General features: G+C 43.1%; 1 protein-coding gene across 1 annotated transcript; it reads left to right on the top strand.

Moving 5' to 3' along the window:
• The first annotated feature begins 778 nt into the window (after nucleotides 1-778).
• On the top strand, nucleotides 779-12,031 carry ATF3 (activating transcription factor 3). The gene is made up of 4 exons (XM_075267071.1): nucleotides 779-937; nucleotides 5,446-5,690; nucleotides 6,020-6,127; nucleotides 7,739-12,031. The coding sequence occupies exons 2-4, from the start codon at nucleotides 5,451-5,453 to the stop codon at nucleotides 7,955-7,957; spliced, it is 567 nt and encodes a 188-aa protein (XP_075123172.1). The 5' UTR covers nucleotides 779-937; nucleotides 5,446-5,450; the 3' UTR covers nucleotides 7,958-12,031.
• The last annotated feature ends 331 nt before the right edge of the window (nucleotides 12,032-12,362 follow it).

Here is a 12,362-nt window from a genome sequence, read left to right on the forward strand (position 1 = left end):
TAGGAGACAGACAGATAGATAGATAGATAGATAGATAGATAGATAGATAGATAGATAGATAGATAGGAGATAGATAGATAGGAGATAGATAGATAGATAGATAGATAGATAGATAGATAGATAGGAGATAGATAGATAGATAGATAGATAGATAGATAGATAGGAGATAGATAGATAGGAGATAGATAGATAGATAGATAGATAGATAGATAGATAGGAGACAGACAGATAGATAGATAGATAGATAGATAGATAGATAGATAGGAGATAGATAGATAGGAGGTAGATAGATAGATAGATAGGAGATAGATAGATAGATAGGAGATAGATAGATATGGGAAAGACAGAAGGACAGCATGTATCTAACATGGAAGCCGCATTGTGTGTCTCCTCGTCTATGCGGTATCAGTCGGTGATACAGTTGCGGTACCGCGGCTCAGTTCTCACTGTTATGTTATTGCCGCCACTAGGCACCACCTCATTGCCCGGTAACAGCAACACAAACATGAGAACAACACGAGCCGCAGCGCCCTCTACCTGTGGTATCTGCACACTGCCGGCGACGTCAGAATAACAAGCGAGTAAGCCATAAGCAACAGCGCCCTCTATGCACAGCAGTGGTATACTGCAGGCATGTGGAGAGAGCGGGCGCTGCAGGAGTCACCGCCCCGCCGTGTATGGAGAGAGGCTTCCCCCTGCACCGCCCCCTCCTGGCCCTGCTTGCATCACCAGCTTACTCCGAGCTCACTTTTTTTTCTATAATTAGAATGACGTCAGGTCAGCATTCCTGAACTGCTATATAAAGAGGTGATGCAACCCTGCCAGGGAGAGAGAGAGCCACTCACTACACAGCCGGGCTCACACACACAGCTCTGCTGCGCTGCCTGACACTGGCATACTGTACTTAGTGGCGGGACCCTCAGTCACATCACAGCAGGTAAGGGGCGGCGGGGTGGGCAGGGGGCTTCTGCTGTAGGACCTGCAGTCGATGGAAACTTCTCCGCTTCTTTGTGTTGTGCGCTTGTGTTCCCTCTTCTGGATCCTTTGTGTTTCTGAAACTTTACAGAACTTCACTGGCAACTCATCATGATCATCATCATCATCATCATCATCATCATCATGAGTCACTACCTGACACCCCCCAAAACATCTGCCCCCCTCAGCTGATACTCACAGAACTATCTATTTATCTGTCTATTATGAATCAATCTATTGAGCTATGTATTATCTATTATGTATATATTGTCTATCTATTTATGATACAATAGAACTATCTATCTATTATGGATCAATTATCTATCTAATCCTTCTATATATCAGCTATTATGTATATACTATCTATCTATCTATCTATCTATCTATCTATCTATCTATCTATCTGTCTTTTATGTATCTATTATCTACTTATGATACAATACAACGCTCTATCTCATATCGATCTATCTATTCCTTTATCTAGTGTTGGAATCTTGACTTTCTACAACAATTGATACAATGTTACCAGTAGATATTTCTATGGAATGTTCTGTACTCAGTAGTGATTCCCTTATACTATTACTATTGTATATTCCGTATTGTTGTATCTTTCTGTAGATAATCTATGTAGATATAAAGTTCCTTAGATCTTCTCTAGACATTTCTAGTCTCTTCTACTGTCCCACGATCTTCTCAGGAACTTCTATAGACATCAGTAGAAAGTTCGGCCAGTAACTTCTTAGTCTCTTCTGTTACCTGGCTCTTGGGATTTCTCCTGATGTGAAAGAATAAAGATGGGGCAGATGTAGCAGAGCTGATTTTTCTTTCATTCAGCTGGTTCCTTTGTGTGTTATATTCTGATACGTTGTGACTATATATTACACGCTCAGCTCTGCTATGCCTGTGTAAAGATATTATTGATCCTTGTACTATGAGATTAATAACCACGTTACATGCTGAGCTCTGCTGTGTCTGTGTAATGTTGTTGTTGTTGTTATTACTACTATATGGGTCCTAGTTCTATAGGATAATAGCCACATTACACGTTCACCTCTGCTACATCTCTATATCATTGTCAGTAGCACTATATTGATTATTGTACAATCTGGTCAATATACATTGATATTACACACTCAACTCTGCTATGTCTTTGTATAATTATTATTGGGATGAGGACTAGTCATTGATCGGGATAACTAAAATATAGGATCAGTAGAAATCTTTATTACACACTCAGCTCTGCTACTCTATTATAGTAATCCCTACACTATACATCTATATTACACACTCAGCTCTGCTACTCCTGTGTATAATAGAGATAACTATACATCCCCTTTTTATTATGTATGACCCTATAACTCGATGTTGTGTTTTTACTACGTTTTTTCGCCTTTGTTATGATACTCGGGGTCTTTGTAGGTGAATATAAGTTATAGATGTAGCAGAGCTGAGTTTTTGCATGACTCCAGGGTTCGATCCTGCGTCGAGTCCATGGTATGGCGATTCCGGTGGTCGTCCTTGTAGCGCCCGCCTGCCCATGGTGTGTGTGGCCGGGAATGTGTAATAGAGCACAACAGGCGCACGAGGATTCAGCCCTCTGATGAAACTGCCTGGTAATACTTTCAGTTCACTCTCCTGCACTTGCAGCTTCTTGCCTAGAGGTGGCAGTAGTGAGACATTCCATTATTCATTTCCTGAAAGCGACACCTAATGTATAGTACAATGATACGGTCGCTGACACGGCATGACTGGCGCTTTATCGTCTACGCTGTGACACACGTATGATTACGTGTAGGGATAGAAAGTGACGCCATTATATACGGTGTATATATACGGTATCATATACATAGGTGGTGACCGTCAAATACGCCATACTAATGGGGGATCGTAGACCATATGGGATATACATAAATAATCTGCTCTCACCAGTTGTCAGGTCACAAACAGTTACCGTGAACCAATTCGGCACTGCTACATCTGCATTTCTTGTATTTCCGTTGTACCCTTGCGCCATCAGGTACAATGTGACACCCATCACATGATGGTGCCTTGTCACATTGCGTGCACTTGTCACCTTCCTCAATGACGACCTCGGGCAGAGCGGCCGGCGGGTTACACAACCGGTGCGGTGTCGCGCCCCACTAGCGGCCATTTCCTGGGAAACATCACCTGTTTCCTGGTTTCATCAGAGGAAGGAGGAGAAGACGTCCTCCATGTAGAAATCATAGTGCCATGTCAGAAAGCTCCGGGTCATGGAGAGGGCGCGGGGTTAATGAACCGGGTGACGATTTAATATTAACCTGATGGCGTCACAGTCCGCGCATATGAGGGACCTGCAGGAGTGTATGATGGCTGCGAGTCCACTGAGGCGTACAATATGGTTATAATAGGAGAGGTTGTAGTACCCACTAACTGCTTAATTGGTCATCTACAAGTATAAATAGCGCCACACGCTGGTGTAATAATAATCCACAACAGGCTATTTATACATCAGGTTAACTGTGGACTTTGTAACATCTGCGATAACAACAACTCAATGACATGTCCAACTACTTGTAGGGTCTGAATGATGGATTATATCACTACACAAGAAACTCTGAACATATGTACTGAGCTGTGTGATATATAGGGTTATAAGATAGAGGAGAGAAGCTGAGCTGTGTGATATATAGGGTTATAGGATAGAGGAGAGAAGCTGAACTGTGTGATATATATGGCTATAGGATAGAGGAGAGAAGCTGAGCTCTGTGATATATAGGGTTATAGGATAGAGGAGAGAAGCTGAGCTCTGTGATATATAGGGTTATAGGATAGAGGAGAGAAGCTGAGCTCTGTGATATATAGGGTTATAGGATAGAGGAGAGAAGCTGAGCTCTGTGATCTATAGGGTTATAGGATAGAGGAGAGAAGCTGAGCTCTGTGATATATAGGGTTATAGGATAGAGGAGAGAAGCTGAGCTCTGTGATATATAGGGTTATAGGATAGAGGAGAGAAGCTGAGCTCTGTGATATATAGGGTTATAGGATAGAGGAGAGAAGCTGAGCTCTGTGATCTATAGGGTTATAGGATAGAGGAGAGAAGCTGAACTGTGTGATATATATAGGGTTATAGGATAGAGGAGAGAAGCTGAGCTCTGTGATATATAGGGTTATAGGATAGAGGAGAGAAGCTGAGCTGTGTGATATATAGGGTTATAAGATAGAGGAGAGAAGCTGAGCTGTGTGATATATAGGGTTATAGGATAGAGGAGAGAAGCTGAACTGTGTGATATATAGGGTTATAGGATAGAGGAGAGAAGCTGAACTGTGTGATATATATGGCTATAGGATAGAGGAGAGAAGCTGAGCTCTGTGATATATAGGGTTATAGGATAGAGGAGAGAAGCTGAGCTGTGTGATATATAGGGTTATAGGATAGAGGAGAGAAGCTGAGCTCTGTGATATATAGGGTTATAAGATAGAGGAGAGAAGCTGAGCTGTGTGATATATAGGGTTATAGGATAGAGGAGAGAAGCTGAACTGTGTGATATATAGGGTTATAGGATAGAGGAGAGAAGCTGAACTGTGTGATATATATGGCTATAGGATAGAGGAGAGAAGCTGAGCTCTGTGATATATAGGGTTATAGGATAGAGGAGAGAAGCTGAGCTCTGTGATATATAGGGTTATAGGATAGAGGAGAGAAGCTGAGCTCTGTGATATATAGGGTTATAGGATAGAGGAGAGAAGCTGAGCTCTGTGATATATAGGGTTATAGGATAGAGGAGAGAAGCTGAGCTCTGTGATCTATAGGGTTATAGGATAGAGGAGAGAAGCTGAACTGTGTGATATATATAGGGTTATAGGATAGAGGAGAGAAGCTGAGCTCTGTGATATATAGAGTTATAGGATAGAGGAGAGAAGCTGAGCTCTGTGATATATAGGTTATATGATAGAGGAGAGAAGCTCAGCTCTGTGATATATAGGGTTATAGGATAGAGGAGAGAAGCTGAGCTCTGTGATATATAGGGTTATAGGATAGAGGAGAGAAGCTGAGCTCTGTGATATATAGGGTTATAGGATAGAGGAGAGAAGCTGAGCTCTGTGATATATAGGTTATATGATAGAGGAGAGAAGCTCAGCTCTGTGATATATAGGGTTATAGGATAGAGGAGAGAAGCTGAGCTCTGTGATATATAGGGTTATAGGATAGAGGAGAGAAGCTGAGCTGTGTGATATATAGGGTTATAGGATAGAGGAGAGAAGCTGAGCTCTGTGATATATAGGGTTATAGGATAGAGGAGAGAAGCTGAGCTCTGTGATATATAGGGTTATAGGATAGAGGAGAGAAGCTGAGCTCTGGGATATATAGGGTTATAGGATAATAAGCAATGCTCTGCAGACAGACTATCCTCCTCGGGTTCTTGTATGCAGCCATATTTCCCAGAAACATTTGTGCAGATTAATAATCTCAGTATCTTTCACTTTCAGAAAAAATGATGCTTCAGCACCCAGGACAAGGCTCTGCCGCCGAGGTCAGCGCAACTGCAATTGTTCCATGTCTGTCACCGACCATGGCCTTTGCCTTTGAAGACTTTACTAATTTGACACCTTTTGTTAAAGAAGAACTCCGGTTCGCAATCCAGAGCAAGCGCCTCATCACTCGGCCGCCTTGCAGCCTGGACAATGTGGTGGTAGCCGAAAGGCCGATTGAAATGACCATATCCAAGACAGAGGTAAGTTATAGCCACGATGAAACTTGGGGGTTAAACAAACATGGCTGCTTCCTACCCAAAGCACTGCCACCCCTGTCCAGTGGTTATCTCTGGTATGGCAGTTTAGCTCCATGGAAGTGAATAGGGCTGAGCTGCAATACCACACATAACCTGTAACCAAGTGTGGCACTGTGTCCAGAAGAAAGCAGCCATGTTTTTCTAGGTACAACGCCTTTAACCCTATATTGGTTACGATGAGCAACACCATCACATTTCATTTTCACCAATATTGATAAATCTCCTTTTCAACTAACTTTATTCATAAATCAACATCCTTTTCTCCTTTTTAGTTCATACCAGAAGAAGATGAAAGGAAAAAGAGGCGAAGGGAACGAAATAAGGTCGCAGCTGCCAAATGTCGAAACAAGAAGAAAGAGAGGACCGAAAGTTTACAGAAGGTGAGGGGTGACATTTTGTTGTGGACGATTTAACGTTATTTGAAGGGGTTAAATGGGGTTAGAAAGACATGGCTGCTTCTTTCTAACACAGCGCCACGCATCACAGTGGGTTGTGTCTGGTATTGCAGCTCCCTTGAAATGAATGGAACGAGGCTGTTGGTTGTTGGATCCCCCACCAATCTGTTTTCCTTAAGATAGGTTATCAATATGTTTAGCCTTGAAAATCCCTTTAAAACCGGAGAACTTATGGGAGGTCCAAGCTTAAGGACCCCCGTCAATAGGGCCTGAACTTCCCCTTTAAAACGGCATGTATGTGTTACAGTATCCCTATACTCGCACACCATATAGCAAACAATGACCTCAAAGTCACATCTTCACAGTGGCCGCCTCCGACTATAGTTCAGCACTTGAAATTATTTAACTTTGCGGTTTTCTGTCCCGATATTACCTTTTCTTTCTATAACTAGGCGGCAGCGGCGAGATAGAAAGCCCTATTATTCCCAGAGTTTACTTAAGGCCACTACCAAAACCTCTAAGGTCTCGCTCACTTCTACTAAATGGCTTCTTGCAAGAATCAAAATCCAGATTGTATCCATTCGTCACAGTCCGATGTAATAGCAATTCCAGAGTATATGATCCCATCCGAAATAATGCACTTAATGGGTTTCACATGTGCCAGCCGATTCCTCAATGGCTTCCGTCTGCGCCATGTCGGCTGCACTGTAGGATTTTACCATCGGAAGGACTCGTAGAACAATCTGTATGCGCCGTATTTCTGTTTAGGCACATATGGCTCACATTTACTCCCGTTTATTCCGTCCAAATCCTACATATACAGTAATAAAGGAGTAGTCAGACAATACAATAGAGGGGCAAATGCCCCAAAATACAGACTGCAAGACATACCCTTACACGGGGTGGTTTTGGGGTTGGTCTAGTCTGCTATAAAGAAAGGGTTAATATTAATTTTGCTGTATATTATAAACAATGGCTATGGGTTAAAGGAGTTTTCCTGGACCCCCACCCACCCAATTCAGTTACTTGAAGTGACGTCACGTTAATTGGTTACTTGGCTACTGGCAGCTTGGTCAGGGCTGTGATACCAAGCACAGCCACTATACAGTGTACGGCGCTGTGCTCGGTAAATAGTGTAGAAGCCACAGCTGTGGCAGGGGTATTGGGCGTCATATCCTGCTGATCTAAGGATAGGTCATCAAATATAAGCCTCAAAATATTTTGAAATATATATATATATAATGATATTGTTTAGGATCAGTGGTGGTCTTGGGCAGGAAAGTCTACCTATAACTTTATAGATCCTAAATCCTTAGAAAGCTTAGGACTGTGATTTCTCTTACACATCCATAGTGTAATATAATAAAATTTAGTCTCCCTGCATCTACCACTAGAGGGAGCTCTATGCATACGGTAGTGATTTTTTGCAGGGATGTAAATTTATAAGCTTCACCTAGTGGTGACAAAGGGAATTATAACTTTTAACTGGATTTTTCCTATGCTCAGAGGGAGCACCCCTATCCTAAATGCAGAATCTATCATTTGCCAGCTCTAACTATACACTAAAATATTTTTCCTCCCTTTTTTCCAAAAAAGGAGTCAGAAAAACTGGAATCTATCAATGCAGAACTGAAAGCCCAGATTGAGGAACTGAAGAACGAGAAGCAGCACTTGATCTACATGCTGAACCTCCACCGACCCACCTGCATAGTCCGGGCGCAGAACGGCAGGACGCCAGAAGACGAGCGGAACCTCTTCATTCAGCAAATCAAAGACGGAACCCTGCAGAACTTAGTGTCCGAGGGCGTAAACTGAGCCGCTCTCTATTGTACAATACAAGGAACTTCATGAAATAAACTCTGACGCCCCCTGGGGGGCTTAAGTGTATCAGAGACAACCCTAGCGGAATCCTTGCAAGGAAAGAGCCTCGGTCTAAGCACCATCACAAGGTCGGAGCAGAAGGATTCAGCATTATCGTGTTTGAGAAGTTGCCGCCGATTTGGCGTACTGTCGCTGGGATCCATTCACTTGCTATTAGTATTGTCCTATAGCAGCACGATGGGTTTTTACTTTACACTTTGTGCAATTATTTTTTTATACGTTGCGGATCGCAGAAACGGGAAGGACAAAGAAGTCTAAAAATCAGTGTTCCGGAGGCAATAAGGAGCGAAGCCCACACAAAGCACCACGGACTGCCTTAACCTTACACATCTGAGGACCCATCACCTACATTTATTTTTTGGAATGGTGTCGTTCGCCTTGTGTCTTTGAGGAGGTCACTAAACTGATTATGTGTACGCCATGAATGCAGCCATTTTGTTTGTGGGTTATCCCTTGAGATCAATAGGATGTAATGAGGTGCGAGGTACTTGGCGCCTCAGACTCCACAGCATTGAATCTATTTGTGCCCATCTACTAGTGCCGTACACGAAGACCTTATTCACACCTCTGCGTTTTATATACGTATTCGCATTTTACATGGACGCATCCATTCATGTCAATGTATTTATTCAGACAAAAAACGGCAGTGTGTTCATTTTTTTTTCCTCCCACTTCTGCATTGTCTGTGAATAAAAACGGATGTCATTCGCCTGTCATCTGTTTTTCACGACCCAAGACTTAGAAAAGCAAAGGAAATGTAATAAACGAAAAAAATGTATTTTTCACAAAAATGTGGACGTGTGAATAAGGCATTAAAGGAACGGCCTTGGATAAAATGGGGCAATACGAAAGACTTTTGTCTTTGTTGCTCAAAGCAACCTATCGAGTAGAGGTTTCATTTCAGCGGGGGACAATGATGAAGGATACACAGGCCTTGTTTTCTATAGCAACCAATCACAGCACAGCTTTCAAATCCTACAGTGCTCTTGCAAAATGGAAGCTGTGCTCTGATTGGTTGCTACAAAGGCCTAAGGCCTAAAATGTTCTTTTATAGGAGTAGTCACCCAAAATCACTTCAGTTATGTGAAATTGGTGCAGACACGCACCTCCTTATATCGAATATTGGGAGATTGTGTGCTGTGCCGTGTAACTGACATGCAAATATAGCAGAGCTGAATTTGTCATAGGCTGCCGCGTTATGTGACAAGCCGTGTAATGTAGCTCTGCTACGTCTGACAAGCTCGGCTCTGCTATGTCTGCGTACATATACATATATCGGTCACACAGATCACATATTACATAGGACAGACTAGATGGCCATTGTGCTCAATGCCATACTAAAGCACGTTCGAGGGTTGTCTGTCAAATTTGCCACATCTAACGAGTATGGGGCCCGGCCCTCTAACGAGTATGGGGCCCGGCCCTCTAACGAGTATGGGGCCCGGCCCTCTAACGAGTATGGGGGCCCGGCCCTCTAACGAGTATGGGTCCCGACTATGTAATGTATATGGGGCCCAGCCCTCTAACGAGTATGGGGGCCCGGCCCTCTAACGAGTATGGGTCCCGACTATGTAATGTATATGGGGCCCGGCCCTCTAATGAGTATGGGGGCCCGGCCCTCTAACGAGTATGGGTCCCGACTATGTAATGTATATGGGGCCCAGCCCTCTAACGAGTATGGGGGCCCGGCCCTCTAACGAGTATGGGGGCCCGGCCCTCTAACGAGTATGGGGGCCCGGCCCTCTAACGAGTATGGGTCCCGACTATGTAATGTATATGGGGCCCGGCCCTCTAACGAGTATGGGGGCCCGGCCCTCTAACGAGTATGGGTCCCGACTATGTAATGTATATGGGGCCCGGCCCTCTAACGAGTATGGGGGCCCGGCCCTCTAACGAGTATGGGGCCCGGCCCTCTAAAGTGTATGGAACCCGACTAAGGCCTCGTTCACACGGTGTCACACGGTGTCGCATGAAATCAATGGGAGCGTGTACGGCACGCAAAGGGTCCCGCGGCGTACACGTGCCACATCACGTGGCACGTTACACCATGTGAACGAGGCCTAACTAATGTGTATGGGTCTGACCATTAATTGTACATGGATGCTTAGTTGGTTAGGGGAGATAATTCACCCCAAACCAATCGGATCAGACCGTAAAAAATGGATCCCGTCTGCGCCACATTTTCCATTAGACCGTGCCCTGCACATTTCACTTCTATCATAGGTCTCCATGCTGACGGTCTCCTGTACATATGGTGACTCTTCCACATTTGCTGCTTACCCATTGACTAAACAGATCTCCTTTTCCAAAAAAAAAAAATCTCAAAGTATTAATCTAGATTTTATTGGACTACGACTCTCAGCAGGTCCCTTACTGGGACTTCAAAGTCAGTCAGCCATATTTAAAGGGGAAGATCCAGATTTCATATGTAGGCACCTTTAAGACAACTTTCTGGGTATTAAGATCTTCTAAGATGCTACATAACCTTTCATGTATTTTTCAATGTCTTTCGTGTGTAATGATGATGAAGCCAAAATTACCTCAGAGAGGCGACCTCCGCACACGAGCACCACGTGCCGCTCTGACATGTATGACCTCTTTATATTCTGTAACAGAACTGTCGTATTAGTACATGTTGGATGGAAGTTTGTCGTTCTTTTTCACTGTTTTGTCTGTGGGGGAGGGGGCGAATGGCAGCGTTAAACTGGAACTAAACATTAAAAAAATGAACAATATTCACGCGGGATTTGTGTAGCCGTATGTTTGTAGGTGATCTAGGAGGCCATGTATACCCTGATTTAAATTATAGGGGTGTTCAGTAGTCACCTGGGTGTTCTGCAAGTATTTAAAGGCATCAGTCTTAAAGGTAGAGTGCTTACGCAGTAATCCGGGGTGATTTAGAATATCCTTAAAGGGCAACTCCATCTCTAATGAAATTCACACCATGCGACTGTTACCATCAGGTATCGATTTTGTGTCCCTGAGCATAGTTGTCGCTATCCCTTCCTTAAAGGGGTTGTCCAGAACATGTATAGCTGCATACAATACACTGCCGCTAGTGGACATGAATTATTTCGGAGGTCAGAGGGCGTAGTATGTGATGTTGATGGGGTTTTGCAGAGCAACTTGTAAGGTCAGGTTCGTATAGGGTATAGAGTGGTAGGTCTTAAAGGGTTTGTCTAAAAAAAAAATTCAACTTTTTCTCCAGAAACAGCACCTCTCTAGGCTTAGTCTGGTATTGCAGCTCAATCCTTCATGATTTGATACAACCCTTTTAATCGTGTGACCTCATGAAATATATGCCCTATACGATCCTGACTTTTAATGCTTGCTTTGATAGTAAAGAGGGAATGTCCCGCATTACCTACCAAATATAATCGTCTAGTTCCTGTTTTGCCCCCTTGAATGGCATTTGGAATCTGGGGGGGTCTTGAAAAATGGCAAAAATGGTCGTTGTGGACTTTACCTCTGTATTGGTTGGAATACAGGCGGCCCATTATATTGGTCTTAAGTTTTTGGGTGCCGTAGGCGTGAGGGCGCTACAGCTCAGCCAATCACGTTTAAGATAGAACAATCGGATGGGGTTGCAAATCCTCTGCAATCAGATTGTTATGTATCCGTATCAATGGAGAGGTAGAAAGAGCAGGAGAGGGGAAACCTCCAGTCACATCACTCGTAGACTCATCCTTTACTGTCCCCACTATATATAGAATATATCCGGATATATTACATGTGACGCAGGCGTCATGTTGTGTATTTTTTTTTTTCTTTGGCTTTTGTTATTTCCATGCGTCTACTGGCATGTATGTTAACCATGTTAGCACTATATATATGTATAAATATATTATAATATTATTGTTTTTTTTGTCACTTTGTGTAACATCTGCAGGTTCAATTATCGTTGTGGTACTAAGTTTTACAGCGCTCACGATATTACAGATGTGAGAGGAATTGCATGTTTTAATGTATGTCCTAATTATAAGGTACTTTATTACCATTGTTTTCTATTATGAGGTTTTTGTGTTTTGATACTTTAATAAATACATGATTTAAAAACCAGCTCGCTTTTCTGAGGTTTGTGTTGCTGAGCGGTGAAATGACATGTTAAAGGGGATGTCAAGGGAATGTTTTTTTTCCAAAAAAAAACAAAAACGCAGGTGAAGTATCTCACCAATCCCTCACTGGTCGCTGTTTATCAGACTACATAGCAAAACCTTTAGCCGTAGGTTCAGAACATGAATATATTATGATTATTAATACACACAGTGATGTCACAGTACAGGGATAATACACACAGTGATGTCACAGTACAGAGATAATACACACAGTGATGTCACAG

This window comes from Leptodactylus fuscus, chromosome 3, assembly GCF_031893055.1.
Source record: "Leptodactylus fuscus isolate aLepFus1 chromosome 3, aLepFus1.hap2, whole genome shotgun sequence".
Taxonomy (NCBI): domain Eukaryota; kingdom Metazoa; phylum Chordata; class Amphibia; order Anura; family Leptodactylidae; genus Leptodactylus; species Leptodactylus fuscus.